Here is a 27746-nt window from a genome sequence, read left to right as displayed (position 1 = left end):
AAAGTCAATTAACAATGTTTAAAAATCAATCATTAATAGCGTAATGGTTATTGAAAGACACAGTAGAGCAGACAATTGATCAATTTAATAACTGCTTTTGAGTTTGATCTGTTTTTGATATGCATACGAGCTCAATGTGAATATTCAGCACTACACGATGAAATAGCAAAATATTTAATTCTTTTGGCTGTTTGGTAAATTAGGAAACCCTTTTTGCAGTGCCTGAAACTCATGACAAAAAGTTACTGGACACCAGGGCAGACAACTCTGAAAAGTTGCCTGCCCGGCCAAAAAGTTGCCTACCCGATTTTTCACAACTTAAAACACAACAAGACGAATAATCGCAAAAAAAACACTGTTGCAAAGTATTAAGGATTGATAATCAGAATTAAAATTAAGTAAGAGCTGTACCTACCACAAATGCTCCCTTGCTCAATTTGTCGAAATATTCTTTGCTGATAATTTTGTCGTTTGTCCATACACTTCCCGGCAGGTTGCACAGTGCAATATTTGCGTTGCGTCGTCTGCTGCAAGCCACGTAAACTACTCTTTCCACGATGCTCTCAATGTACTTTTACGTTTTGGAGCGTCATAAATTTTGTTAGCTTCTTTTGAGTCTCTCTTCTGGGGCTGGGGTTTTGGCTTGATTCCTAACCAATTATCCATTTTTCTTGTGTTCTCTGTGCGTCTATTTTTTAAAATGATATGCAAACGTACCCGGAAGCACGAAGTTATTCGATGCAGGCTTATGATTGGCTGCTGAGTATGTCAATTGCCAAACGAACCAAAATTAAAAACTGGCAAACGAACCGAAATTCAAAACTTTCAAACCGAACGAATATTTCGAAATCGGAATAAAGCAAATGTTTAATTTGAAAAAAAAAAATCTTTCGGTTTTTTTGTAGTTTTATTTGTTTTTTTTTCTGGAAAAAGTGGTCGGCCACCCGGGCATAGAAGTTCTGGAAGTTGTACGCCCTGCATAAAAATTCCACGCCTCGGGCATCCGGGCATACGTTATTTCAAACACTGCTTTTTTGACAAAGTAATATTTTTACTGTTTGTATTGATAGAAAAACATTGAATTTCGATAAAGGTCCAGTTTTTGATGTGAATAGGAACTGAGCCCTGCCGCAAATCGTGAAAAGACATAAATGAAATGACCCCCCATATTATGATAATAATAATAATAATAATAATAATAATAATAATAATAATAATAATAATAATAATAATAATAATAATTATTATTATTATTATTATTATTATTATTATTATTATTATTATTATTATTATTATTATTATTATATATTTTAATGACAGTGCTACCTTGACCTACGAAGTGCATCAAATATTAGGAGTTCAGAGTCTTCACCCATTAGATTTTCTTTTTTTGGGGGTTGTGTTGCCAGCTAAAATTCAGTATAAATGCTAACACCAAAATATCCACCTCATTTCAAATAACATATCCATCCCACTCAAAATTTAAGGCAGAAGTGGATAGAGATAAATGCTTAGTCACAATGAAACAAATCATGATTCCCACCCTGACAAGTAAATGAGTTAAATGTGTGACAGTTGCCGGCATATTATAAGGCTACTGTGTATTTTCTGCACACAAACACTGGTAAATGTGTGTTACTTTTACAAAGCCAATATAAAACCAGTTGAAACTATTCATGTAATAATGCTATTTGCCACATTTCAGCGACAAATTAAAGTAGAAAGTAAAGTTCAAATGCCCAAGCCTGACTTTTGCATTCATCTATCACAGTGACAAATTATTGGCACTGGCATCCATTCATCCATTACCTAAACCATTTATCCTCACGGATGTTATGGGTGTGTTTCAGCGAATCCATGTTGAATAGAAATTGACTTTGTGCCAACACACCAAAGGTTTATCCATCATCATCTATGAACATTGGTTGTAATCCAATGCCTGGAATTAAATGGACAGCATTTGATTTTCAGACCTTGAAATTTCAACTTGTCCCTTTGCAGATTTGATCGAATTTCACAGCCGCTTTCGGGGGATTGTTCTCCGTACAGTGTTTTGTGTTAATTAAGAATGTCTCAGAGAAAGAAATATTATATTTCTTGATTCTGAAATAGCTTATATTCATACTCATTTTTAGCTGTGTGTGTTTTTATTGGAATGCCTCATTTGTGCATAGAACACTTTGTTTATATTTGGACCCCCCCCCCCCCCCCACACCCCTCTCAATTTTGCTGCTGCAAATTGCAAATTTCCCCATTGTGGGACTATTAAAGGCTTTCTGATTCTGATTGTCTTTGGATTGTGGTTGAGAAGAAAGAAATATGTATCTATGCTATATCTTGTACATAGAGCATATTTGACAATAAAGATCACTGACTTCACTTGACTAACATTGCACACATGTAAATTCTAAAATTTGGAAGCTGTCCATTTGCTGTGACTCCTTGTTGCCCCCGATTGTTTTAGTTGCTGTGCAATTGCTGTGGCTCTTTCATGCTATGCATTCTATCATATAGACATGATGTCTCACAGTATATAAACTGGAATACTCAGTGACAAGTTGTCTGGACAGTGAGCTTCTTACCAAAATGTCAGTTCTTTCGTAGGTCCTGCATCGAGCCCTGCGCTCTGTATTTCTTTGTATTTTTATATATACTTTTACTTTGAAACTTCCGTGTCATATGTGCTGGGTCCTAATTCCACTTCTCGTGTGACACTGTCTACTTCAAATACATTTTAAATTCAGATGATTCTATTTGGTGCAGCCAATTGACAAAATAAAATTAAGTAAATACAACCATATTTTTCCCATTGTATGCATCACTGATGTCCTGTGTCCATGGCAGGCGACAGATTTGGGTTGGTATTGAAGATTTAACCTCGTAATAGCTGGCTGTGCAGATGGGAAGGATTGACCTGCTGTGACCTTGGAGGAGTGCCCTGCTCAGCGACGATGGCGACCTCGTGATGCAAAACATGCTGCAATGCACCAAAGCGGATCAGTGCCGATGCGGACGCACACACCCAAAAACAAACACTGCCTGCTGCTCACTTTTACCCATATATATATATATATATATATATATATATATATATATGCAAACATGAAATTGAACGCTGCAGTTCTGCACTGTGAAGTCAATGTGCTTACCAGTCGACCACCGGGCCACCAAGCCTTATTTCTGCTAATCCAAAAACAAAACAAAGCCATTTTTTCCAATTCTGTAAAATTATGAGGCCCTTTGAAAGTATCAATGTGCTTGTTTATCAAGATTCAAGATTTAACAGCTTGAATCTTGCTTCTTTCTTCTTTGCTCATTTTTTGTTTTGCCAAAAGCTTAAGTGCAACTTGATAACTATGCTTTTAGCCTTCTGTTTTGTGCTCCTGTGTGACTTATTGAAGTGTTTGACATAAACTACACAACAAAGGGATTTAATATCATATGTTCGATTGTTGTATCAGACTATGAACACACAAATGAATTTAGATAATCACAAGGGTTACAAAGGTAAAACTAATTTACTTACTTTCTATATACTGCTCGCCGTGAACTAAGATACATTATACTGTATTGAAAAAATTCCCACATTACCGTACAAATACCTACCAAATACCTACCACACCCCGACTGATACACTATGAGCACACAGTATATCTTTTAGGAGTGGACTTTGCTCAAAAAGCTTTGGTTTCATAATCTTGTAAAACCACAGAAGACTGCCTCTCAAACAGGGCACTAAATGCAGTAAAGCAAATAAACACCCTCGGCTTCTGTTTTAGGAATGAGTTCCACATTAAATTTCAAGAAAAAAAAGCTAAAGAAAAAAAAATCTGTAAATGCATTACAGCTTTTTTATCGTGTTTTGTTATACGGTATAAGTATTACTCATGAGTACATTGCATCCGATATCTGAGGATACAGATGTTAAGCCCCGATTGTTTGTACAGGATGTAATGGAAGGTGATAGCTGCACAGGAAGGGGAGCTTCCTCTTCCAGTTCCATTATTTAACAGGAAATCCTGCCTTGTTCAACTCAGTTGTTTCCCACCTGGAAGAATCAAACAGGCTCCAATGTTGAGATCATATTTGCCACGAGTTGAGGAATTGCACATCAGAAAAGCTAGAATTAAACTTGTGTTCCGTGTAACGCGGGTTACCATCACTTTTCCTTACATGGATTTCCATTTGTCTTCTTAAAAATGTCTTTGCACTGAGACATGAGTTCTCCATACTGGCAGACTGTAAGAATTGCACAAAAGCACTTTTAAATACAGAAATCTGTTTAATATATGATATATATCCTATACATTTTGTTATATTAGTTCTAATACCCGGAGGTCAAAAATAATGGTCATAATATATTCATATATATTGATATATAGAAAACTAATCCAATAATCTACAATAACTTGGATGTTGTTTTCGAGTAAAAAAGAGAAAAAAAAAACACACAAAAAACATCCTAGCTTAAATTTAGGCGCTTTATCTGAGATGTTAATACAAAATTAAATGTCACCTGGGCATTGCATTTAATACAACTACAACTTTTTATATAAGATCATCTTGGTTTAAGACACAGGACAATTGTCTGAAAAAAAGATATTTTTCTTTTGACATGATTTAAAGGTACGTTGAAACAGAATAAGAAATGTATCGTGATGCTTGGCATGGATTTGACATTGGTACATCGGATGACACGTCATTTAATGTCACACTTTAAAATGAACAAAGTTAAAGAAGAGGAGAGGCAAAATGGAATCGGGTGAGATGAGGGGAAAAACATATGATGGTGCATGATGTGCTTCTCCACCAATGAGCTATTATATGTAAACAAATGGTAGGCAACACACACACACGCGCACACACGCAGACGCGCACGCACGCACACACACAAACACACACACACACGCACACACACACACACACACACGCACACGCACACACACACACACACAAACACACACACGCACACACACGCACACACACACACACAAGCCTGTTATTCTGAGAACTTGGTATAATTTTGCATGTAACGTTACGCTTTGTAATTATCAAAAATTGATAAGGAAGCAAGCATATTTTGGCGGTTACTTGACAAAGCTTGTTATACGTTTGCTGCTTATTTATTTTGAATTAAAGTAATACCAAAATCCTCAGTGTGGCTTTCAAATTATTCGAACCACAAATTGAGGTAAAATAAATCATTTCAGAACACCATGGCCGAAAGCATTTGTTGAAGTAGGGCTAGCGTTCTGTTTCTGTTTTTTAACATGTCACTGCATTTGTTTACTCAACCACATGGAGGTTGTGCAGACACAGTGATGTTCATGTTGTGGGAAAATAGTCAGTAGAGTTTAACTTTTTGTACAATTTCCTTCTACATTGTCATTAAACACAGCAAATAACACAGCTGTATCGTCCAAATCTCCCAGCATGCATCTATTTATTTCTCAGATCAGAATTGGCAAGGAGAAACCACCATTCAAATACATGTATCGGCAGCATTTTTTTAATAAACACAACTAATCTCACCCTCCCCAAAGTGCTCAATAGTGTAGTAGAGATGACAACACAAAGGCAGGTTGTTTTCAGGCGTGGTGAATGAGGCCATGGATGGACAGCAGACCATCTTTGCAGCGATCAAGTCCACGGATGCACAAAGGCTGAACCGCTGTGGTCTTTTTCCTTCTGAGGAGCCAGGCTGTCGACTGCGAGGTCAAGATGAGGCATCAAAGCTAGACATCAATTGAAGAGAAATGACAGAGAGATAAGATAAGAAGCCTTTATTTGTCTCACAATGAAGAAATTCTCAACACACAGCAGCAGAGTCATGAAAGAAAAAAGGAGAACAGCAGAAAGGAAACTATTATTAAACTAACATAGAAAGGAAAAAAATTGATGTAGCATCCATTTGTAACAAAAACAAAAAATATCTAATATTTCTTGGCATGATACGGTGTAGCTCCGCACCACTGTGAATGACAATAAAATGTATTAACAGACAGATACATTCACTGCCATTCCCAAATTTGTTCGGGGATTGAAAAGCATGACGTACAGCGCCATTCCCGAATTTGCTCAGGTTTTGTTTTTTTCTTTGTAATAGAGCTCTCGCAATGTTTTTTTCTCCCACAAGGGGCCAAATTTCCCTTTTATACAGCCTTTCAATAACTCTACAACCGAGTAAAGTCGAAAGGTCTCTTATGTTGTGATGAATATTTATGTCATCCTCAAACTCAATATTCTATGGGTCCTGCAATTTGACTTAAAATGACAAAAACCCTGGCACTGGAGTGGACACGTACTGTATTTGCACATTGTCTGGCAGTAAATGAGTTAAAACCACTGACAGTGTCGGTCAAAGAACAATATTATTAGCTTGTTAATTTTACTGAAAGCTTGTACTCTGAAAACGAATTTGACCACCGTATTTTCTGGTGTGTAAGGCGCACAGGAGTATAAGGTGAACCCAATGAATAATGTATTTTCAAACTTTTTAAAATATAAGGCGCACCGGAGTGTAAGGCATACCTTAAATGAATGAAAAAAAATCGTAATATAATTTGGAAATATATATATATATATATATATATATATATATATATATATATATATATATATATATATATATATATATATTTTTTTTTTTTTTTTTCCTAATATAAGACACACATCATTAGAAGGCGCTAAAGCGGAGGCTGGTGTTACATACTACTGCTACAAGTGGAAATGGAGTCGGTGGGCGCTGTAGTAATTGAGAGACTTGTTCTGCCTCAATATTGACATATATATGACAATAAAACTACAACAAAAAACCTGGACTCTTGCATTGTAAAAAGTCAGCCATCTTATGTCGACTCAATACAGTTACAGATATCAAATACATTTTTTTTATACTTTCACTATGTACAGTTCTTTTTATGAAACACTTTTGCGCAGTTATGCATTTCAGTCTTCTGACATTTTTTATGCATAGAATACTTGTTTTTATCTTTTCATCCATTTCCCACTGACCCACCCCTTTCAATTTGCTGCTGTAGATTGCAAATTTCACTATTGTGGGACTATTAAAGGCTTTCTGATTCTGATCACTTCACACACTGTATAAGGCGCACCCGCCTCTAAGGCGCAGGGTCATCTTTTGAACAAAATCAATGCTTTTGGGTGTGCCTTGTACATCGGAAAATACGGTAAATTAAAGCAGCCAAAGCTCCTTTTCAGAATCAGAATCATCTTTATTGCCAAGTATGTAGACCACACAAGGAATTTGTTTCCGGTAGAACACGCTGCACAAGTATCATCAGTATCATCACACAGTTCCATTTGGGCTACTGTTCAGAGAGTTAATGGTTTGGGGGAAGAAGCTGTTTAAATGTTTGCTGGATTTGGTGCGCATGGATCGGTAGCGCCTGCCTGAGGGGAGTAGCTGTTAAGGTGGTGGGCAGGGTGCGGAGGGTCCAGTAGGATTTTCCGCGCCCTTGTTTGGATTCTTGCAGTGTGCAAGTCCTCGAGAGTGGGTGCCAATGATTTTTTTCTGCCGTCCTAACTGTCCGTTGAAGTCGGATTTTGTCCGGCCGCGAACCAAACGGTGATGGAAGAACACAGGATGGATTCGATGACAGCCGTGTAGAAATGTTGTAGCACCTCCTGTGGCAGGCCATGCTTCTTTAGCAGCCTCAGGGAGTACATTCTCTGTTGGGCCTTTCTCAGGATAGAGTTGGTGTTGACCTCCCACTTCATGTCATTTAGTTTGACTATAATATGCTAACATTTACCTAACTTGTCATGAAAGGTGATTGGATATCTGATTTGAACAGTTACACCGGCACGATTCCACAAAAAAAAATGATCCCACTTCTGACACCAAGGACAACCTGGAGAGCGGTGTTACCTGGGGCCTGCCGAAAACTGATATCAACTTCAAATAAAGAAAACTCACAATACCCTTCCTGCATCTGGCTGAGTGAACTTTTATCAACTTTCCACCTGCTTGCTGTATCGCCGCACGACAATTGGTGGCAGTGGCGGGATCGTTTCACCCTGCATGAAGAAGGTGGGATCGTTACGCCTTGCTGAAGTGGAAAAGATAAGAGGAAGCCGAGAGGAAGAAGGTGGGACGAGTAAGAAGTTGTGTAGCACGGGCCAACCAAACTGGACTGAAGAGTTCTGAAGGGGATCAAGGAAACCAGAAGCTTGAGTTGCCCCAAGAGGATGCCGTTCTTCTTTTCCATGAGGCGTCTGACAGTTGCCAAGCCAAGGATGGAACTGAGCAGAGTGAGATGGAACCAGTGGTGAAGCCTAAGACTCAGACAAGAGGTGATGTTGATTGAACAGATCTAGAGATCAGATGCACCAAACAAGTAAGAATGGACATTTGACAGTCGATCTAGTCAACATTGTCCTCCTCTGGGACCGCACCCCCAGGGCGCTGACTCTCGAACATCCAGGCCAACGAACCTTCCTCCCGCACAAGAAACTCCCAAGTTGGGTTACCTAACATGCCCAACCTCCACAGTTTCATCATCTAAGACAAGCTGCAATTCCAATGCTTTCTGAACCCAGAATTCCAGAAAGAAACGGAAGATGCAGAACGTCAGGAGCTGGAAGAGGATCTCCAGCGAGAATAACGGCAAGAATTTATCAGGGAGAGATTGGCACCCTGGACAGAAGGTGTTAATATTGTTGCATATGGGATCAAGTAAGCTACTGGCAAAGTGGCAGGGCCCATACGCTGTGACTAGGAGAATAGGACCTGTCACATATGACATTCTCTGCCCTGACAACAAATGTTATTGCTGATTATTTGACAAGAATGTCTGAACTCTGAGGAGAGGGGGTGAATGATGTCATGATGCTAAAAGAAATGTTAAATAATTTTGTGTGTTCTGGATTTTGGATGGGAGAAAGGTGCACATTTCTCCCCATCCAAAACAGTAGAGTTGGGCGACCACTAATTGATTTAGACTGATTGAGAAGGTGATTGCAACCACCTGGGAATGGCCAATTGCCGCTGGGACCTGATTGGCCAGAAGCTCAGGTGAAGCACCTTTAAAGCCAGCCTGAGCCAGTCTCTTGGAGGAGGAAGAAGAGGGACAAAGGACAAGCTGGAGAGCGGTGTTACCTGTGGTCTGCCGAAAACTGATATCAACTTCAAATAAAGAAAACTCACAATACCCTTCCTGCATCTGGCTGAGTGAACTTTTATCCTCTTTCCACCTGCTTGCTGTCTCGCCGCACGACAAACATATACACTACAGGAAGAGATACTGTCCTGTATCTGCATGTGTACGCTGGCCCTTTTGTAAGCTTCTCGCAATGAATGTCTGCAAAGATAAAACTGAGTCTCAAAGTAATTTTCCCCTGGAGCCATTAACACTAGTATAGTATAACCATGTTTTCACTTAGAATAAAAGAGCATATTCATGCATCCCACTGCACTGCTTACCTGTTCATAGCAATATCCAATATTAGCAGGATTCACGCCTGCATGTTATTTCACAGCTACTGTATGAAATACATCACTTGCATGGCATATCATTGAACAAACACTGTGAACGTTACGGTGCATTTAAACTCGTCTTTTACAGCCATGTGAGCAGAAAGAGACCAGGTCACCATCACAAACTCCCCAGTTAGATTGTGTGACTTCTCAATGAGGAGTGATTTTTAAATTGATTTCAAATGTGATCAAGGAAATGTCAATAATCGGGACTTGAGTATTTGGAGAAAGTACAACAAGTTTTTGAAAAATAGTTCTGAATTGTTTGACAAAAGAAAATGGTTTTTTAAACTAATTAAAAGCAGATTGTGAATATTATTGAAGTTAAGAGAAAAAAGTACTTTTATGAAAATGTGGCAGAGTATTAGAGGTATATAAACATTTACTTCACACTACTGTAAAAAGTGGGATTATAAGTGATAGGTTACGTACAAAAAGTTTTTGAAAAATAGTTCAGAATTGCTTGACAAAAGATTTTTTTTTTATGTCAGTGACATATCCTCCTACTCCTGCCTGCGTCAAAACTGCATCAGAGAGAGGGGCTGGCCCGAGAGTTTTGTGGGCTCACACAAAATGCCAATATGTGAGCATATTGGCAGACATTTTTGCACAGGATGCAAAGGAGGCAGCATCAGGTGCTTGTTAAATTGCATAAAATGAGAGAACGAGTATCTGTCAAACGTATTGCTGTCATTATCCAAGGTAATTCGTGGCTGCTTTCCTGAAATAGGAAGAACCTGTAAGACTTTGTGAGAGGATATGCTTTTTTGTCTTCCAGTCATTAAATATTAAGACAGCCATATGACCCTGCCCCCCATTGAGGTCTGATTGAAATTTTATTGCAAATAGAGATGGGATATGTTCACCCAATACTGTGTCCTCCTGCAGTGATGAAACGAGGTCAAAACTAAGTTAAAGTCAATATCATCAAATTACCGGTACTTGAATGACAACAGCATGAAGATTTTCAGAGATCAGTTCATGATTTGTTGAAAATCTAATGAAAAAAATCATCTTTTACTTGGCAGCAAGTACAAAGTACTGCCAGACCTCTAAATTCAATCTGATAGTTTCAAAGAAAGCAGTTGAAGGAACACCACATAATGGCATTGAACTACATGACCCTAGGTGATCAGAACAGAAAGTCATTTGCCATTGTTCTTCTTATCTGATTAAAACAAAGGACATTATAGAGAAGGGGAACAAGGAAGGAAGTTCTTACCTGTCCCATAGCTTGACATTTCTGCAGTTGTTGGTGCAGCAGCCGGCTGATATCAAGGCTGAGATTAAAGACATGAAAGGGAACAGGAGTGGGGATGTGATGGAAGAAAAGAAACAGGTACATGAATGTTTCTTACACATGGGAGTAACAACTCATTAATCTCATGATTTAGATATGACGAGCTTGGAGTGCCACAAAAACAAAACTCAGTATAAATAAAACACCAGTTCTCATCAAAGGAACACAGTACATGAGGGGATATACTTTTGATATGATAGAACATGACAAATACAACATGAAACCTGATTGGTGTGTCATTTAAGGGAATATATTTCCTGCTGTTTCGACAAGAAGTGAGTATACTTTCATGTCTTAGCATTTCTGCTCAAACTGGGAGTTCAGTAAAACGTCGTTAGTTCATCACAACTGATTCTGTCTAACATGTCATCCAATATCATAGTATATATGGTGTACACAAACTGGCATGCCAGAATGACAGTTAAAAGGCTTTCGTTTGCAGTGCACCATAGTTTCAGGAGCAAATACGAAAGTGGATGCTCAAAAATCGATGAGCATGCACACGCACACACACACACACACGCACACACACACACACACACACACACACACCAACACACGCACACACACGCACGCATGCACGCGCACACACTCACACACACCACACACACACACACGCACGTACACACACACAAACACACAAATAGCATCTTAGTTAGAGGTTGCCATCAGATATCCTTTTAGTAATGTATCCATGCGGAACAGGAAGTCTGGGATGTACTTGGCTTCGTTCTATGCAAGAAAAAGAAATCAAGGTGGAGAGCTAATATAAAGCTGGCACATTATTTACTCTGGCCTGCCTCACTGGGCAATTCATATTTGATCATTTTACCTATCACGTTTCTGCCAAATGATGAATGATGAAAAATTGACAGACTATGCACTGACTGGAATGGGTTTTTGTATTTACATTATATTTATAAGCGCCTTTCAAAACTCTCAAGGACATTTTACAGTCACAGAATAAAAAATTACTCTGCGGGGAAGTAACGCTCACACCACCAACTCAATTATAAACTGGTCATCCAAATAAAATTTTGGCTGTTTTAATCTACCCTTTTGATGTCAGATATCAGTGTGTTCGTTTGATGGTCTAAAATGGATAGCATTTTTATCTATCCATCTATTCATCTATCCATCCATCCATCCGTCTATCCATCTGTCCATCCATCCATCCACCCGTCCATCCATCCATCCATCCGTCCGTCCATCCATCCATCCATCCATCCATCCATCCATCCATCCAACACCCACGCCATCCACCCATACACATATATGTGTATGGTTTTTGTCGGTCACCAGAGTGGTCATTCATCGGGTACGTACTAACGGACCATCTCAGTCCGCCCGTGACAGAACACCATTTCATTGACGACTGACGGAAATATGTTGCATGTGTCTATAATTGTAACTGGCCTTAGTACAGTATTATATTTTAGTGGTTGCCATGACTACTGAAATCGAGAATATTTGTTTGAGTTCAATCTTGTATGTATAAGTATTTATTTGTCCCATATAATCCTTCATCGCGATGGTTTTCCAGTAAAATTATTCATTTCGAGAATATTTTGTGAATGATTCGTTTGTGGTTCGTGTCATTTTCTAGATTGGGTGGGAAAGGGTGAATACTGGTTTACATGCATATTTGGTTAACACTATTGATCAAATGTTTGACTCAGTGAGATGACTGCAAACATTGATTGTGAATACTTTGGAATATTTTTGTTTGACTTTTTAGTTTAATCATGGACAAGCAATAAAACAAGTGTGGATATCTAGTATGAAGATTCTTTACCGGAGTAGAGATGCACTGCTAGTGCTGCTAATGCGAGGAACATACTGTAGTAGGTAGGAAGTTCTCAGCGCTACCGCTAATGAAGCAGAAGTTTTGTTTTTGACATGTTTAAGGCTACCGATATGTTAATACTTTAGGTCAGTTCAGATTTTTTTTTACTGAAATACTGTATGACATGTATCAGATTTTTCAATTTGATTTCAGGAGAATTCTATTTTTTTTCTTATCTGACCAAGGCTTCTTGTGTATGGAGATATAAATCACATATTGAGACTAGATTATGATACTTATGATACTGCTGAAATTCCCTTGGCCCCTCCCACTTCAGTCACTGTACTAAATTGTATAATTCTCTGGTTTTGACTCTGATTACAAGTCAAATGTTTAATAATAATAATAATAATAATAATAATAGTAATAATAATAATAATAATAATACATTTTATTTCAAGTGCCTTTCAAAGCGCTCAAGGACACTTTACAGTCATAGACAAGCATGGGTACAATAATAAATAAAATACAATTATAAATAGAAACAAGAGACAAAGCTCCAAAGAAAATGCCATTTTAAATAGGTGGGTTTAAATAAATAAATAAATAAATAAATAAATAACCCCTTCTTTTGCCATGGGGGAAAATAACAAAATAATAATAAACTGTCTCTCTCAATCTCTCTCTGTCTCCCTCTCTCTATTTCTCTCTGTCTCCCTCTCTGTCTCTTTCTTGTTTTCTCTCTCCCTCTTTCTCTCCTCCCTGTCTCTCTCTCTCTCTCTCTCTCTCTCTCTCTCTCTCTCTCTCTCTCTCTCTCTCTCTCTCTCTCTCTCTCTCTCTCTCTCTCTCTCTCTCTCTCTGTCTCTCTGTCTATCTCTCGCTCCTCTCTGACCTTCAATGGTTCCCTCCCTGTGAGTCTTTAATCATGTTTTCAGCACACTTCCTCTCTTTCTTCACTAACATCTCGCATTAAAGATTCATAGCACTCTTGTGACCGCATACTTTCCTAAAGATTCCTCAAGCCACCATTAATACTGCGGCCGGCCGGCACCTTTCCACCCATCTGTTTATCTTTGCAGAAGTGGAGGAATGAGGGACAATGACAGATATGGAAACTCCTTTAAAGGGCCATGGGCCTGTGCGTATTTGCTTTTCAAGGTCAGCGTTCTTGATGAAGGAGTGATTTTTAGGACTTGGCGAGGTGGTTTTATTTGCATAGTTAACATCACTGTTCATTGTAACAAAAAAAAAAAAAAACAATAAAACACATTAAGACTAAGATGAAAATAAATGTTGGAAGTGTATGTCTATGTTTATTTCAAGCAAACACTCAAATTCAGGGAACATTTTCTGGGTATAAAATGGGTGTACTGTTTTCGTATGATGAATGATGGGCAGTCGTTACAAGTCTCAAGTTGTTAACTTCAAGTTTCAAGCAAGTCTAATGTCACTATAAGTGGTTGGTGGCATTGGCCGTCACACAGTTCGATCAGCCTGGAAATAGACTGGCTGTATGGGAAAATCAATGGCCAACTTCAAATGAATGACTCGCACAGTTGCTTCCATCGCTGTTTGTGTTAAATCGAATCGCCACTTCACACCAACAAGTGACGGTGATTTGGGTGCCAATTTAGTGTGAATGAAACTAAAATCTTTTTTTTCTTTCTTACCAGAAAAAAAAGAAAATTCAGATTTCAAACTAGAAACAAGATGACTTTTTACTTCACGTATCGTGATCGTTCCCCACTTTGGGCTTCAAATTTTGCAGCTGCAGTGTTTGGTGTTGTTGTTTTTAATTCATGCAGAAAAATAAAAGAAAACAGGATGTTGGTTGTTGTTTCAGGTTAACGTGAGTCCAAGTCTTTGTCCACGTCCGTTCTATACTTTCATGCCCACTTAAACAAGGCACATGATTGTCTTGCGATACATCGACCAATGAGAATACAAGTGGATTTACCCCGTAAATTGATTGGCTGCACATTGTGCAGCCTCTTTCAGCATTTTGGATTACCTTACATACTGTATTTTAGAGTTGTGCTTGCGATTTTGATGACTGTAATTTCCGGACTAAAGTACGCACCTGATTATAAGCCTCACCCACTACATTTTTAGAGGAAAACCGATTTTGTACATACACATGCCGCACCTGTATATAAGCCGCATTTGCCCATATTAAATCATGTAAACATATATACAAAGAAAGACGTTTTTTTCAAAGTTTTAATAATATAACCTAACAATAATAATATACAGTAAAGTCTCGTTATATCGATATTCAAGGGAGTCCGAAAAAATATCGATATAACCGGGACTATCGATATATCCGACCCTGTTTGCATGTAATTTTCTCCGTGCGTGCATAGAAATAGTATCGATATAACCGGGACTATTGATATATCCGATATCGATATAACGAGACTTTACTGTAACTTTCTTCCCAAACAATGCCTGTGACACGGTAGCAACATGGTAACAACACGCTACCAACACAAATGCAACACAGTACCGATAAAAATCACGGTAAGCCGTCTTCATCTTCCTCCTTTGAATTGAAGCCATCGAAGTTATTGTCCTCAGTGACGGAATGAAGCAGCATCATATAGAAATCGTTACACACTCCCTCAGCCTCTCTCTCGCTGTCACTGTCACGTTTCCAGCTTCTCACCATAATTTTTTTAATGCTAAGTTTACGTGCAGCAGCTCTGTTTCCTTCTTTATCAGAAAGCTGGATTGCTTTTAGCTTGAAAGCTGCGTCATATGCCTTTCTTTTTGCATTTTCCATGGTGAAGGTATGTTCATGCTAATTTAATTCATGCACAAGACAAGAAGTTGCAGTCTTCCTCGACGCATATATTCCATCTGTCTTAATCTTACCTTTTCTACTCGAGCGCCACTGGCGGCCGTTAGAAAAATGACATAAATTGGCCGCATCAATGAATAAGCCGCAGGGTTGAAAGTTTGGGGAAAAAGTGGCCGCTTATAGTACGGAATTCACGGTAGTTAAACTGTGTCCTAACCACTTGCCACTGCCAAAGCAATGCGTCACCGCTGTGTGAGAGCATGTTAGTCCGCTTGTCAGAGATGGCGCCATCAAAAGGGACACATTGCTTCAACGGCAACAGCGGGGAGTTAGTTTGCAGCCTTGACCGGTTCAGGGAGCCTTAATTTGAAGGTTGACAGATGGAGTCAGATTTGTTTTTTTTAGTACACGTCACAAAGAAGCAGTGACTCAGACATGGGCTGAAGTGACAGCCGAAACTGTCAGTTCAGTCAGAGTTTTTTTTTTCTTCGCGAAAACATGACGACTGTATGACTGACGACTACAATTAAAATATGTATTTTATTTGATATAAAGACAGTCAGCTACTTCAGCAGAAAAGTCTTCGAGTGAACCAAAAGACTACGAGTCAAGTGAGAGCCGCATTGGACACCACCAACGCAAGCCTCTTCGCTTCTCTCAGGGAGCAATGGTGATGTTAATGTCTGCATTAGGTTCTATTGTTAATGCTTTATATATTTTAAACATGCTGATTCCAACATACACAGAGACGAAAAGGGTGGTGGGGGAAATTCTAAATTGCAGTTTTCATCTATGATGTTGGGTTTCTTGTTTTCGTTAAACACAAACAAAGAAACAAAAAATGAGGGATACACATATTTACTGGTGTATAAGGTGCAAGGAGTATAAGGTCCACCACCAATGAAAGGTATATCTTCAAACTGTTTCCATATATAAGGCACACCGGAATATAAGACGCAGCTTCAATGAATGAAAATGGTTTTCCAAATCTAACCAGTGTTTGAAATAACGTCTGCCCGGATGCCCCGGGCGTGCAACTTTTACGTTGGGCGTACAACTTACAGAACGTCTCCGCCCGGGTGGCTGACAACTTTTTCAAGGGAGAAAAAAAAGAAGTTTTTTTTTTTTCAAATCAAACGTTTACTTTATTCCGATTTCGAAATCTTCATTCAGGTTTGGAAATTTTGGAATTTCGGTTCGTTTGGCAATTTGCATAATCTTGCAGCCAATCAGAAGCCTGCATCGAATAACTTCGTGTTTCCGGGGGCATTTGCATATCATTTTACAAAGTAGACTCACAGAGAACACAAGAAAAATGGATAAGTCGTTAGGAATCATGGCAAAACCTCAGCCCCAGAAGATTCAAAAGAAGCTTACAAAATACAAGATGCTACGAAACGTAAACGTACATTTAAAGCATTGTGGAAAGATGAGTTCACGTGGCTTGTAGCAGATGACGAAACGCAAACATTGCATTGTGCAACATGCCGAACAGTGTATGGACAAACGACAACTGGAGCAAAATCATCACCAAGGGATATTTACCATAAATTAAGCAAGGGCGCATTTGTGGTAGGTACGTACATCAATTACTTAATTTTAAAGTGTTGTTCTGTTATATATTCTGATTATCAATCCTTAATACTTTGCAACAATGTTTTTTTTTTTTTTTTGCGATTAGTCGTCTTATTGTGTTTCAAGTTGTGAAAAATGGGGCAGGCAACTTTATGACTGGGCAGGCAACTTTTCAGCGTTGTCTGAAATAGCCTGCCATGCATGTTTTTGGAATGTGGGAGGAAACCGGAGGACCCGGAGAAAATCTACGCAGGCCCAGGGAGAACATGCAAACTCCACACAGGGAGGCCGGACCGGGTCTTGAACTCATGACCTCTGCACTGCGAAGCCGGCATGCTAACCACACGACTACTGGGCCACCCAGATTTCAAATATTCTTTACACAAATCAATATTATTGGTCAGTTCATATGTATTTGTGTTACGTACTATTTTTGACAATTTAATAGTACATGTAATAATAATAGATTGAATTTCGAAGCGCCTTTCATTTAATGTTAATGATTCAATAAACCTGAACTCCTCAAAAGTGTTGATTTTGGAGATACAAACCAACAACAATTTTTTGCAACGTGTTGTTTTGGCGTTATGCCTCGTGACCTTGTGAAAATTGTAAAGAGCAATACATTGGGGAGACTAAACAAATTCTCAAAAAAAGACTTTATCAACATTGCAGGGATAATACTAGTGGGCCTCAATCGGCAGTACATATTCACCTAAAAGCACCCACTCATTTGACGACAATGAGGTTAAAATCTTAGCGAAAGAACATAGATGGTTTGAAAGGGGAGTAAAAGAAGTGATTTTCATAAAACAGCTCAATCCTTCTTTAAACCGATATGGTGGGGTGAGGTTCAATTTGGATCGTTCGTATAACAGCCTGCTTAGGCAAAATAGGATTAGTAATACTGATGAGGTGATACCGGTGGAAGTGGGGCAATCAGGCCAGTCGTTAGTCAGAGCAATAGGAACAATCAGTGGAGCTGCAGGATGTAGTCCTCTGCTCCCCCCAACCCGAGAGCAGGGACCTATCATAGCAGAGTCCGGCACCGCCATGTCTGGACAGTAGGGATATATATATAGGGCCGAAATTACCATTAAGACTTTAGTTCGCTGACGAAGCCTCTTGGATAAGAAGCGAAACGTCCGACACCTTCAAAGAAGTACAGATGATGGCTGAAGAAACCTTCTCATCGATTGACCACTCCTGTACGACTCAGAGTTTACACAGACGTGACTTTTAAAGTTGAAAATGTCTCGTCTCAGTAAAAGTTGGCAAACACTGGCTCAGTGTTTGTGCCATCTTATTTTCTAGTTGAATAAGGCAGATTTGCTGGAGTTGAGATGTGTTTTGAGGAATAATAAACAATTTATTGCAAGATAAATTGGCATCCCTTGGAATAAAGCATTAGGCCTCAGAGTTGAGTAAGGGGTACACTGGCTAAAATGTATTTTGCTGTCAACAGTCATGCGTTAAAATGATTATAATCTGCTATATTCGTGAAATATACTCGCTACGCATTCAAAATCCCTGTCAAGCAAATTCCATTTTTTATGACAAGCAACAAATTCTGTCTGGGGTCTTATCAAGGATATGTATCATTTCTTTTTTATAACACCCTTGGACTGTTTTTGTGGATTTGGGTATGAGCAGGATGTCAATGGCAAAACAAAATTTAATGTGATGTCACTAGTTTGTCTAGGGGAATGATTTTGCTGTCGGTCAAAGCCTGAGTGTATAGATGACAAGATTATTCCAGAATAATATGAATCCCTCTCAACAATCCTCTACTAAAATGATACATGGGGTTGACTCGGAAGTTAGTGCTGTCACTGTTCACTTTGTAAGCAAGGATCATTCATCAAAAATATAGTATATTGGTCTATACCATGAGTTCATAATCCATTGAAGACATTCACAAATATTTTTCGAGGAGATTTAAACTCAATGGGTTAATCAATGTCCATAAAATAAGTTGATTTATAGGGTGATTAATGACAGATGACTGAGGTATAAGAACCGTTTGTCAAATCTGGTAAACTGCAGGGAAAGCCTGTGAAGATGCACCATTGATTAGCCATCTTCTGTTTATTATGATCTGAATTATTATGAAGGGCACTTATCTTACGGACTGGCAAAATAGGATAAAGTGCCAATCGCTGAATAATACTAAAACTAAAATAAAGAAAGTTTAAATAAGACTACTTTATTTTTTACATGGTATGACAAAGAAAAATAAAATATTATTTCCCATAATCGTGTTTCCTTGTATGTGTTGTCTCACTTTGAAGAAAAAGTAGACTGTAGAGAGATGAGAGCATGAAGCTCAGTCAAGTAGAGCTGGATAATTGGAACCCCGTTGGGTGATCATGCCTGAGAACACTTTGTATGTTGTACATGTACAGTTCTTTTGCCTTTGTGTTTTTATTGAAGCATGCAGCAATATGCACATATTAAATGAAAACATTCTCTTGCATCCGTACTTACTATTGATGAGTGTTTTTTAACATTTAAATGTTTTTAGGGTTGTTTGCACAAATGTAAAATTTATAAGAGAATAATAATTTGTGCATCCAATATGATTTACCTCTGGAATATTTATTGTTTCATGAGACATATGAAGTTATCTGCACACTAAAACGAAATACGTTGTGAGATTCATCACGCGATGTGTCACATAAACCTGCATTTTTTTGCTTATGTGTGTGTGCGTGTGTGTGTGTGCATGTCTGTGTTTAGACTTTTCAATGTCTGCATAAATCAGCAACTACTACACAGGTCTGTTGTGAGCAATATTGGCAGAGATTAAATAACTAAGCAAACGTTTGCAATATGAACTACTTTTTTTTCCAATTTAATATGTGAGCAACAAACAACTCGATGCTTATAAATAAAACATGATAAAGGGCATACCACAGGGAAGGTGAAGACTATGTGCTCCTACTGCATTGTTTTAGTATTTATGTTCATTTTAGATGTGTTTGACGACAGAACAATGGATTCAAATTCCGCAGTTATAAGGACCTCTCCATCACACAGAATCGCACAATGTTCTTCACCGTTAAATCGAAATTCCAGGGAAAAAGAGGACAGGAAGGGGAAGAAAAGAAATAAGTAAAAAAAAATACAGGAGCTGCTGTAAAGGCATTTGATGTTGGGCTTTGGCCTCACCGCTAAAGTGCAAATATTTCTCCAGATTCCCTGAATAATTTCATAATTTTCTCAACAGTTGATGATTAAACACCAAAATTCCTTCACAGAGTGGTAACCCTTGCTTGTAAACAGCTATGACTTTTGCAGATGCTTCCAATGACACTCACGTTTCCATTTAACCTGGTAATTTGGGGAAAGTTTTTTTTTTTTTTTACATCCGTTGACTTTCAGTCATTTCTTGACCAAGAGAAGCTTAATGGAAAGTGTTGTTGGCATCATAGTTCAGAATTTGCGAATATTTGGGGGCAGAGTTTGGGCGAGGATTAATCAGTTTGTCCATGACGTATTTATTATTATTAGGATTTGTACATACTGTAAATCCAGTAACTTGCATGTTAAGATAATAGAATACTAATATTGCTCTTTGATATAAATATGACTCTACAGGTTTGTTTGTCTTGACATGACCTGCTTTTAGATTACTGGCAGAAATTCCATTATGTACCTGGCCTCTCACCCAAAGTTATGTCAGATCGGAGCCAACTCACCCTCAATGAAGCTAAGCCATATGGCTGGATGAACAGATGGGTTTTTATGTTTGTATCTCAAGAAAATGACAAACGTGTCAATTAAAAATCAAAGCCTCTATGCCGCTGAAAGCCAGCATACTGTGCATCATGACATCAGCCTCCGCTTTGCAGTTCCACTTGTCCTTCACTCATCTGATCATCTGATGCATCCAGGCTGACAGCTCTCAGGACGGCACTCAACTTCACCTCAACCGAACGTGACACACACACACACACACACACACACACACACACACACACACACACACACACACACACACAAAAATACGGTTCCTGCTGGTGACTTTGGGACAGACGGTTTCCCTGCGGCCCAGTTGTACCCCTGCTAAATGAAAGCTATGTCGCAACTTCCAGTTAATTACCTGGCCTCGCAAGCTAATTTCCTTTCAGCTCACTGAGCCATTCCCCGATGGCACTATGTGAAAAGGACAAAGACCCTTCTCCAGTCCACTGAGGTTGCGTGTCTACCGGTTGACTGGGGTTACTGTGGAACAGTTGTCACATACCTCAGGGGTTTGTGCCGGAGTGATGCGAGTACACGGAAAGCCGCCTACTCGCAAATTCACACAGCTACTAAAGTCAGAATATTTTCATTCATTCTACATGAGTTCATGAATTATGGATGGAGTGATTCTCTCCGATTTTATTCTCAATACCAATCAAATCTTTACAGTCCAATGGTATGCTTAGACAAAGTGCTGCCCACATTCAGTCTCTGTATTTTTATTTTTGATTTCTTTACTACATATAACCACTTGGGTGACCAAATGTCTTTATTTTTATTTTTTTTCCTGCGGACGTGCCTACATCTTAACACCATGTCTGGTCATCTGGCGCCGTTTTATAACAGCATGAAAATGTCTTTAATTGTTTTACAATGGGACCAATTAGTGTCTGTTTAATTTAACAGTCATGTACTAAACAAATCACTGCAATTGGCCGGTAACTGGTCGCCCACATATTGCCTGAAGACAGCTAGGATAGGCTCCAGCACCCCAAGCCAACCATGTGAGAATAAATCGGATCGGAAAATGGATAGATATAGGCTTTTTTTAATGAGATGCGCAGTGCACTATTATTGGTGAAGTGTTTTCACCACGTGCACTCAGTAATTAGTCAGAGTGCCGTGTAGAAAATTGCTTGCTACTGCAATGGGATGGAATGGGTCCCCATTAGAATAAGCAAGGGATACAACATCAGTTTCATTCATTTGTGCTTCATCGCTGAGGTTGAAGTCACTATACCGAGAGGTCATGATGAGTTATGATTACAGTTCAGAGTAACAGCATGCAAAGCTTGCATTTTTATATTTTTCAATGTCTAATAAAGGGCAATGCTCATTTGGACCTATACATGCGCAAAACAAAGCTGTATGAGGAGAGAAAGCATCTGCAAATGTGAAGGGTTCTTAATTTTTAGACCCTAGAACACAGGATAGTGTTGAAAACAATTACGAAGAAGAAAAATAATACTGAAGAGACATTTTCAGTGCGCTGCCATGAGTATTTCAGGTCGACCTAATCTGTCCAAGTCCGAGATGTCAGTCAAATGGCATAGAGAGGATCTACTGGTACTATGCCACACACAGTTACAGGACACTTGACTTGCAGCAAAACACAGAACGAAAGAATAATAGTAACTGTACCTTTGAATCCCACAGATCTCCATGACTGAAGAAGACTTAAAAAAAACCTACTGCCATGTTGTTGTAATTTATTTGCTACTCATAGACACACCCAGATGCAATCTCAAATGTGCATCACCAGTAGACAAGGGAGCAATATCTTGAGGCAAAATGTTTTTGTTCATTTGATAATAAACATGCAACATAATAATTATTGCAACATAAATGTTGCAATAATATCGCTCTTGCAGTAGTCAACGGCCATGTCACATCGTGCATGTTTTTTTCAATATCATGCAGCCTCATTCAAATATATTAGTTGTAATTTATGGCCTCTTTGTGTAACACTTCAGTATCTTGAGGCTGGTCAGAGTGCACCTCCTTTTTGGAAATCAAAATTTGTTCACTGTAAAATCTGCGAAACTTGATTTTATGCATAATCATAATTGAGCTTCACAAAATTCTATTTGTTTCCTTGATAGTGACGTAAAACACTTTGACCCCAGTTGTCAATGCTGCAGTCTGAAATTAATGTTTACCATGCAGCAAAGAAGCACAATCACACTGGTTGTACCATTCATGAATTGGATGGAGGTGAAGCTAGCTGCATTTTGATTTAAAGGACAACCGACATAAGTTTTTTGTTTCTTAACTGACATCAGAAAAACGTTTTATAGCATCTAAAATACCCAAAACACGCAGTATGATATTTTTATTCAAATGCAAAACACCAATAAAAATGCCTTAAAGTGTCCAAAATCTGCAAAAAAATTGAGCTGCGTATTGGGCATTTTCAGAAAGTCCCGCCCCCAGTTTGTGACGTCACGCCAAGACGTCTTGCATTGCTGGAGAATCAAAACGATGGCTTCAGATTCGGAGAATATGCTTTCTTGTTACACATCCAGTTATGAATATGATTCAAATAGTTCTGAAGAGGAAAGCATACATGTCTGCAATCGATTAAATAATTTATTCCGTGCCATTTTGAGCCAACATTGAGGGGAAATGTCTCACCGAAAAAGAGGCACAAAATGGCGACCTCTTGTGGCCACCTCCGTTTCCACAGGCTGATAAATTCCTTATATGGAGCTTGGACGCCCTCTTCTGGTGGCTTTTGGGTGCAACACGAGGTCCCCAGACCAAACAAGTACAGCAAAATACATTGACGTTATGTCATTTTTTCGGTCAGTGGCGTTCCTTTAGTGACATCACATACGGACTCGTCACCAACTCAAAAACAAGACTTCCTGAATATTCAGCGCGAGTCTTAAAACGTAAAATATAGCTATATGCGGTGGAATCTTATTAAAATATGCTCAGTATAAGTCATTTGAAGCCATTTTACAAATTATGGACACAACTTGTCCGGAGACGTCGGTTGTCCTTTAATATGACAATGATGTGCATCCGAATGAGTTAACAAAATGCCCAATTATGCATTCCTAATGGCTTACATACAAGGTTGTTGGGGATAATTCATCTCAGGTGTGATACAAATTCAAATACCAAGATAGCTGTTTTAGTAACTTTTAGATAGACATCCACCTTGAGAATCTCAAGTCTCTCTTTACTGCATGCAAAGCGATTACACCTTAAATTTAAAAGTGAAATGAGCTTCAGCAGACTGTGTGGATATGTTTTAAATTAAGCTGTAGGCAATAAAAACACGAATTCATTTTACTGACTAAGCTAATCTAGACAATATCATGTTATTATTGCGAGTTTACGGCCTCGGAACAGCAGGGCTGACATACTGTAATAGCTGTCCAGATGAGCTTTTCCGCTAATAATACTACTCCATTCCAGTTCCAGCGCCAAATACTTCTCAAACAATTTTTAGCTGAGCAGCTGTGACAAACATTTGGGTTTCTTCATGAGTTGCAAAAGATGTGACACTCCACAATTTATCGGGAAGGCTTTACATCCAACAAGTGGAAAGGAAGTAGACAGAGTGGAGTGTGAAGAAGAAAGAAATAAGTGAAGAAGGCGGAAAACTGGAGGGAAGGGGATGGGAGAGGGAAAGCCATAATCCACTCAAATACATATTCAATCCTCTTCCCCTTGCTTAGCCTGCCAATCAGTCCATCCGCCCGCATCCTGCAGAAAGAGTGCTTTGTCATCTTTTTTTTTTTTTTGCTCTTAATCGAACAGCTGTATTCAACCCTACAAACCAATTATGATGGAAGGAAGACGGAGAAGGAGCAGCCAGATAAAAGCTTCTGGCCTGCAAAAGGTTTAAACTTCACTCGGCACAAAAGCAAACATTTCATTTTTATACCACACTTAACAAGTTTAAAACCAATACTGCAACCAGTGTATTACTTCATCAAAGTATACCACTCTTAATTTAGATAATCCCCTTTTATTATCCTCGGATGGGAAATTTGGGCGCGACATCAGTTTGAACAAAAATATAATGAAAATGAATGAATGAATTAAAAATGGATCAGAATCAGAAAGCCTTTAATAGTCCCACAATGGGAAAATATGCAATCTACAGCAGCAAAATGGAAAGGGGTGGGGAGGGGGGGTCAAAAATAAAAATAAAATAAAAAATTGCCCAAGCCGCTACACATAAAATAGATACTTTAAGTGATCACCACCAGCCACCCGCTATAAATGTCTTCCTATTGTTTAGCTCTCAAATGAATAGCTCAAGGTATTGCTATTTTAACATGAATGTAAAAAGTAACAACTTTGAAATCTGAATGTCTTTTGGCCTAGATGTGTGCTTTTGCACAATACCTGCTCACTGATAAACACAGGGAGTACTTTGTGGTCCTGTATTTTATTGCTGAAAAGACCTTTTCATGAAAGTGAATGGTCTATGATGCTCGGAGGAAATCTAATTTTAGCAACTGACTCAATGTGACTGATACAGTATGAAAAAAATATTTGACCTTTTTTTCATGCGCAATAGCATATTGTGTATTTATTTTATGATTTTATAATTTCGGGCCTGTCATTTGTTTTATTATATGTATTGGTACGGTATGGTATTGGTATGTGTTGGTATATGTATATGTATTATTGAGTAAATCTCAAATCCCCCAAAGCCCTGCCTAATAGAATTTCTCCATGCAGTGTTTGAATGAGATGGAAGAATTATTCTTTCAAAAGGTGGTGTTTTTGGTGGTTTGGAGAATTCCATAAATTTTGCTCTTTTCCACAAATAAATAAATAAATAAATAAATCTATCTAATCTATCTATCTATCTATCTATCTATCTATCTATCTATCTATCTATCTATCTATATATATATATATATCTATATATATATATATATATATATATATATATATATAGAGAGAGAGAGAGAAGAGAGAGAGGGGGGGAGAGAGAGAGCGATAGATAGATAGATAGATAGATAGATAGATAGATAGATAGATAGATAGATAGATAGATAGATAGATAGATAGATAGATAGATAGATAGATAGATAGATAGATGGATGGATGGATGGATGGATGGATGGATGGATGGATGGATGGATGGATGGATGGATGGATGGATGGATGGATAGATGGATAGATAGATAGATAGATAGATAGATAGATAGATAGATAGATAGATAGATAGATAGATAGATAGATAGATAGATAGATAGATAGATAGATAGATAGATAGATAGATAGATAGATAGATAGATAGATAGATAGATAGATAGATAGATTTAAATAAATCAATAAATAAACACATAAATAAATTAATTACTTTTAAGAAAATTGAGAAGCCTCGCAGAAGTTACAACAGCAGAGCAGAGGTCGGGGTATTGTTTTTGTCCAGAATTTAAAAGGCTTAAACTGGTGCACTGTTGAGTACCACAAGAACATGCGACTTTCATTTGTCAACAACAACACAGTGACAGAGACAGTCATCTCTCTCATCTCTCTCTCTCTCTCTCTCTCTCACACACACACACACACACACACACGCACACAAGTTCATAAAAATTTAAATAATACTGTGCAAAGAGCTTACGGGATTATCCCAGAAAGTGGAATGCACTACAACGTCATAGGAATTAAATTCCTTCTTCATCCCCCCCCAAAAAAAGAACATGCAAGGATGGCTGAGGGGATGACTCAAACAGAGATCGACACGACAGCCTTCAATAAATGGGTATTACTAGAACCCTTTTTAAACGTAATATTTTGAAAGATCTTGTTGCTTCATGTTCACCTTAAAAAAACAATAATGAACCGTTACATGAACATCTGTGGTAGTCTATTCACTGTTCATCAGATTTTTAGTGAGAGCTGTATATCATGATCAAAGTGAAAATATAGTACAGTGATCTACTTGGATTGGATTGGATTGGATATGCCTTTATTAGTCTCACAGTGGAGAAATTTACATTTCACAGCAGCAAAGTGATGAAAGGAATGAAAGTAGAAAAACGAACTTCTGTGTCCTTGTGAGGCCAGCGAATAGAAAGCAGTCCCAGAGGGCTCATGATTTTGGGAGATAACTCACCAGGGTAACGAATAACCATTATACAATCTGACTTTAACACAACTCATTAATGACTAACTCATGGTAGCAGGTTTAATGAAGTTCATTTGGACTTGGATAAACACTATTTGCTTCACATGTTTCTCTTTGAGTTCGATTCACAGCTGCTTTGTCAATTGGTGAATCAGATGATCTGAAAGCCAGCGAGTGTCCATAGCACTTCGATTTGACAATTGAGGGATATGGCAATCCACTTTGCACACAGATCACTTCAAGGATGATATATTGTAAAATACCAGATTAAGGAGTGCACTTTGGAATCCACCAAAAGAAGAAACAGGAAGATGACCCAAATGAGAAGTTGTGTGTGTTTTTACAATAATCCACTGCAATCCACAGAGATTGCAAAATGACAAACTGTGGAAATGTTTACAACTGTATTAGACAATAATCTCTGAAGCAAAATAGTTTAAATTCAATCCAGAGCAATTTAAGGTTTTAACATCAGGGCACTCAAATAAATTAAAGACCATGGTAACAACAAAAACTGCAGATGATTTAAAATATAAATGGGTTTTGTAAACCAAAGAACAGCATTTTCCACTGCGGAAATGAACAACTGCATTAATGCAATAACGCAAGAAGATAGGAATGTTGTAACAGATCATTGCCGATCTTTTGTTTTGACAAACCATCCTCCATAATGTTATGCATGTTTAGGATACGTTAGGACATTTCGACATTGCCTTGTGTTCCGGTTGAATATTCTCTCCATAAAAAAGCAATAAAACAAACAAACAAAACAAACTGTGTGTGTGTGTGTGTATTGTAATTAAGGAAATAAATTGTACTATATATGTAATAAAGTCGTTTTATTTACCTTTGTGATGGTCGTTGATGTCGTTGCCTGTGCTTTCTCGGCGATAATACACTCACTCACACTGTCCCCTGCTAGCTGCTTTT

General features: G+C 38.3%; 1 protein-coding gene across 2 annotated transcripts in view; it reads right to left on the bottom strand.

Annotated features, from left to right (window-relative positions):
• Positions 1-3257: 3257 nt before the first annotated feature.
• Positions 3258-27746, bottom strand: part of ccdc85al (coiled-coil domain containing 85A, like) — a 28615-nt gene continuing 4126 nt past the window's right edge. Inside the window, exons 3-6 of one of the 2 annotated variants that reach the window (XR_016116299.1) lie at positions 10722-10779; positions 5533-5735; positions 4174-4239; positions 3258-4048 (exon numbers count right to left, since the gene is read on the bottom strand). Coding sequence is in view for 1 of the 2 variants with exons in the window: in XM_089006829.1 (XP_088862955.1) it covers positions 5717-5735; positions 10722-10779 (77 nt within the window). In the remaining variant the exon portion in view is untranslated. Of the gene's footprint in view, positions 4049-4173; positions 4240-4683; positions 5736-10721; positions 10780-27746 lie in introns of those variants that run through there. The other variant, XM_089006829.1, reaches the window with a different exon arrangement.

The sequence above is a fragment of the Hippocampus bargibanti genome, linkage group LG10, assembly GCF_051943395.1.
Source record: "Hippocampus bargibanti isolate YZ-2025 linkage group LG10, ASM5194339v1, whole genome shotgun sequence".
In the NCBI taxonomy this organism is placed as follows: Eukaryota; Metazoa; Chordata; class Actinopteri; order Syngnathiformes; family Syngnathidae; genus Hippocampus; species Hippocampus bargibanti.
Note: the sequence above shows the minus strand (reverse complement) of the source record. Positions and strands in the feature narration are given on the sequence as shown.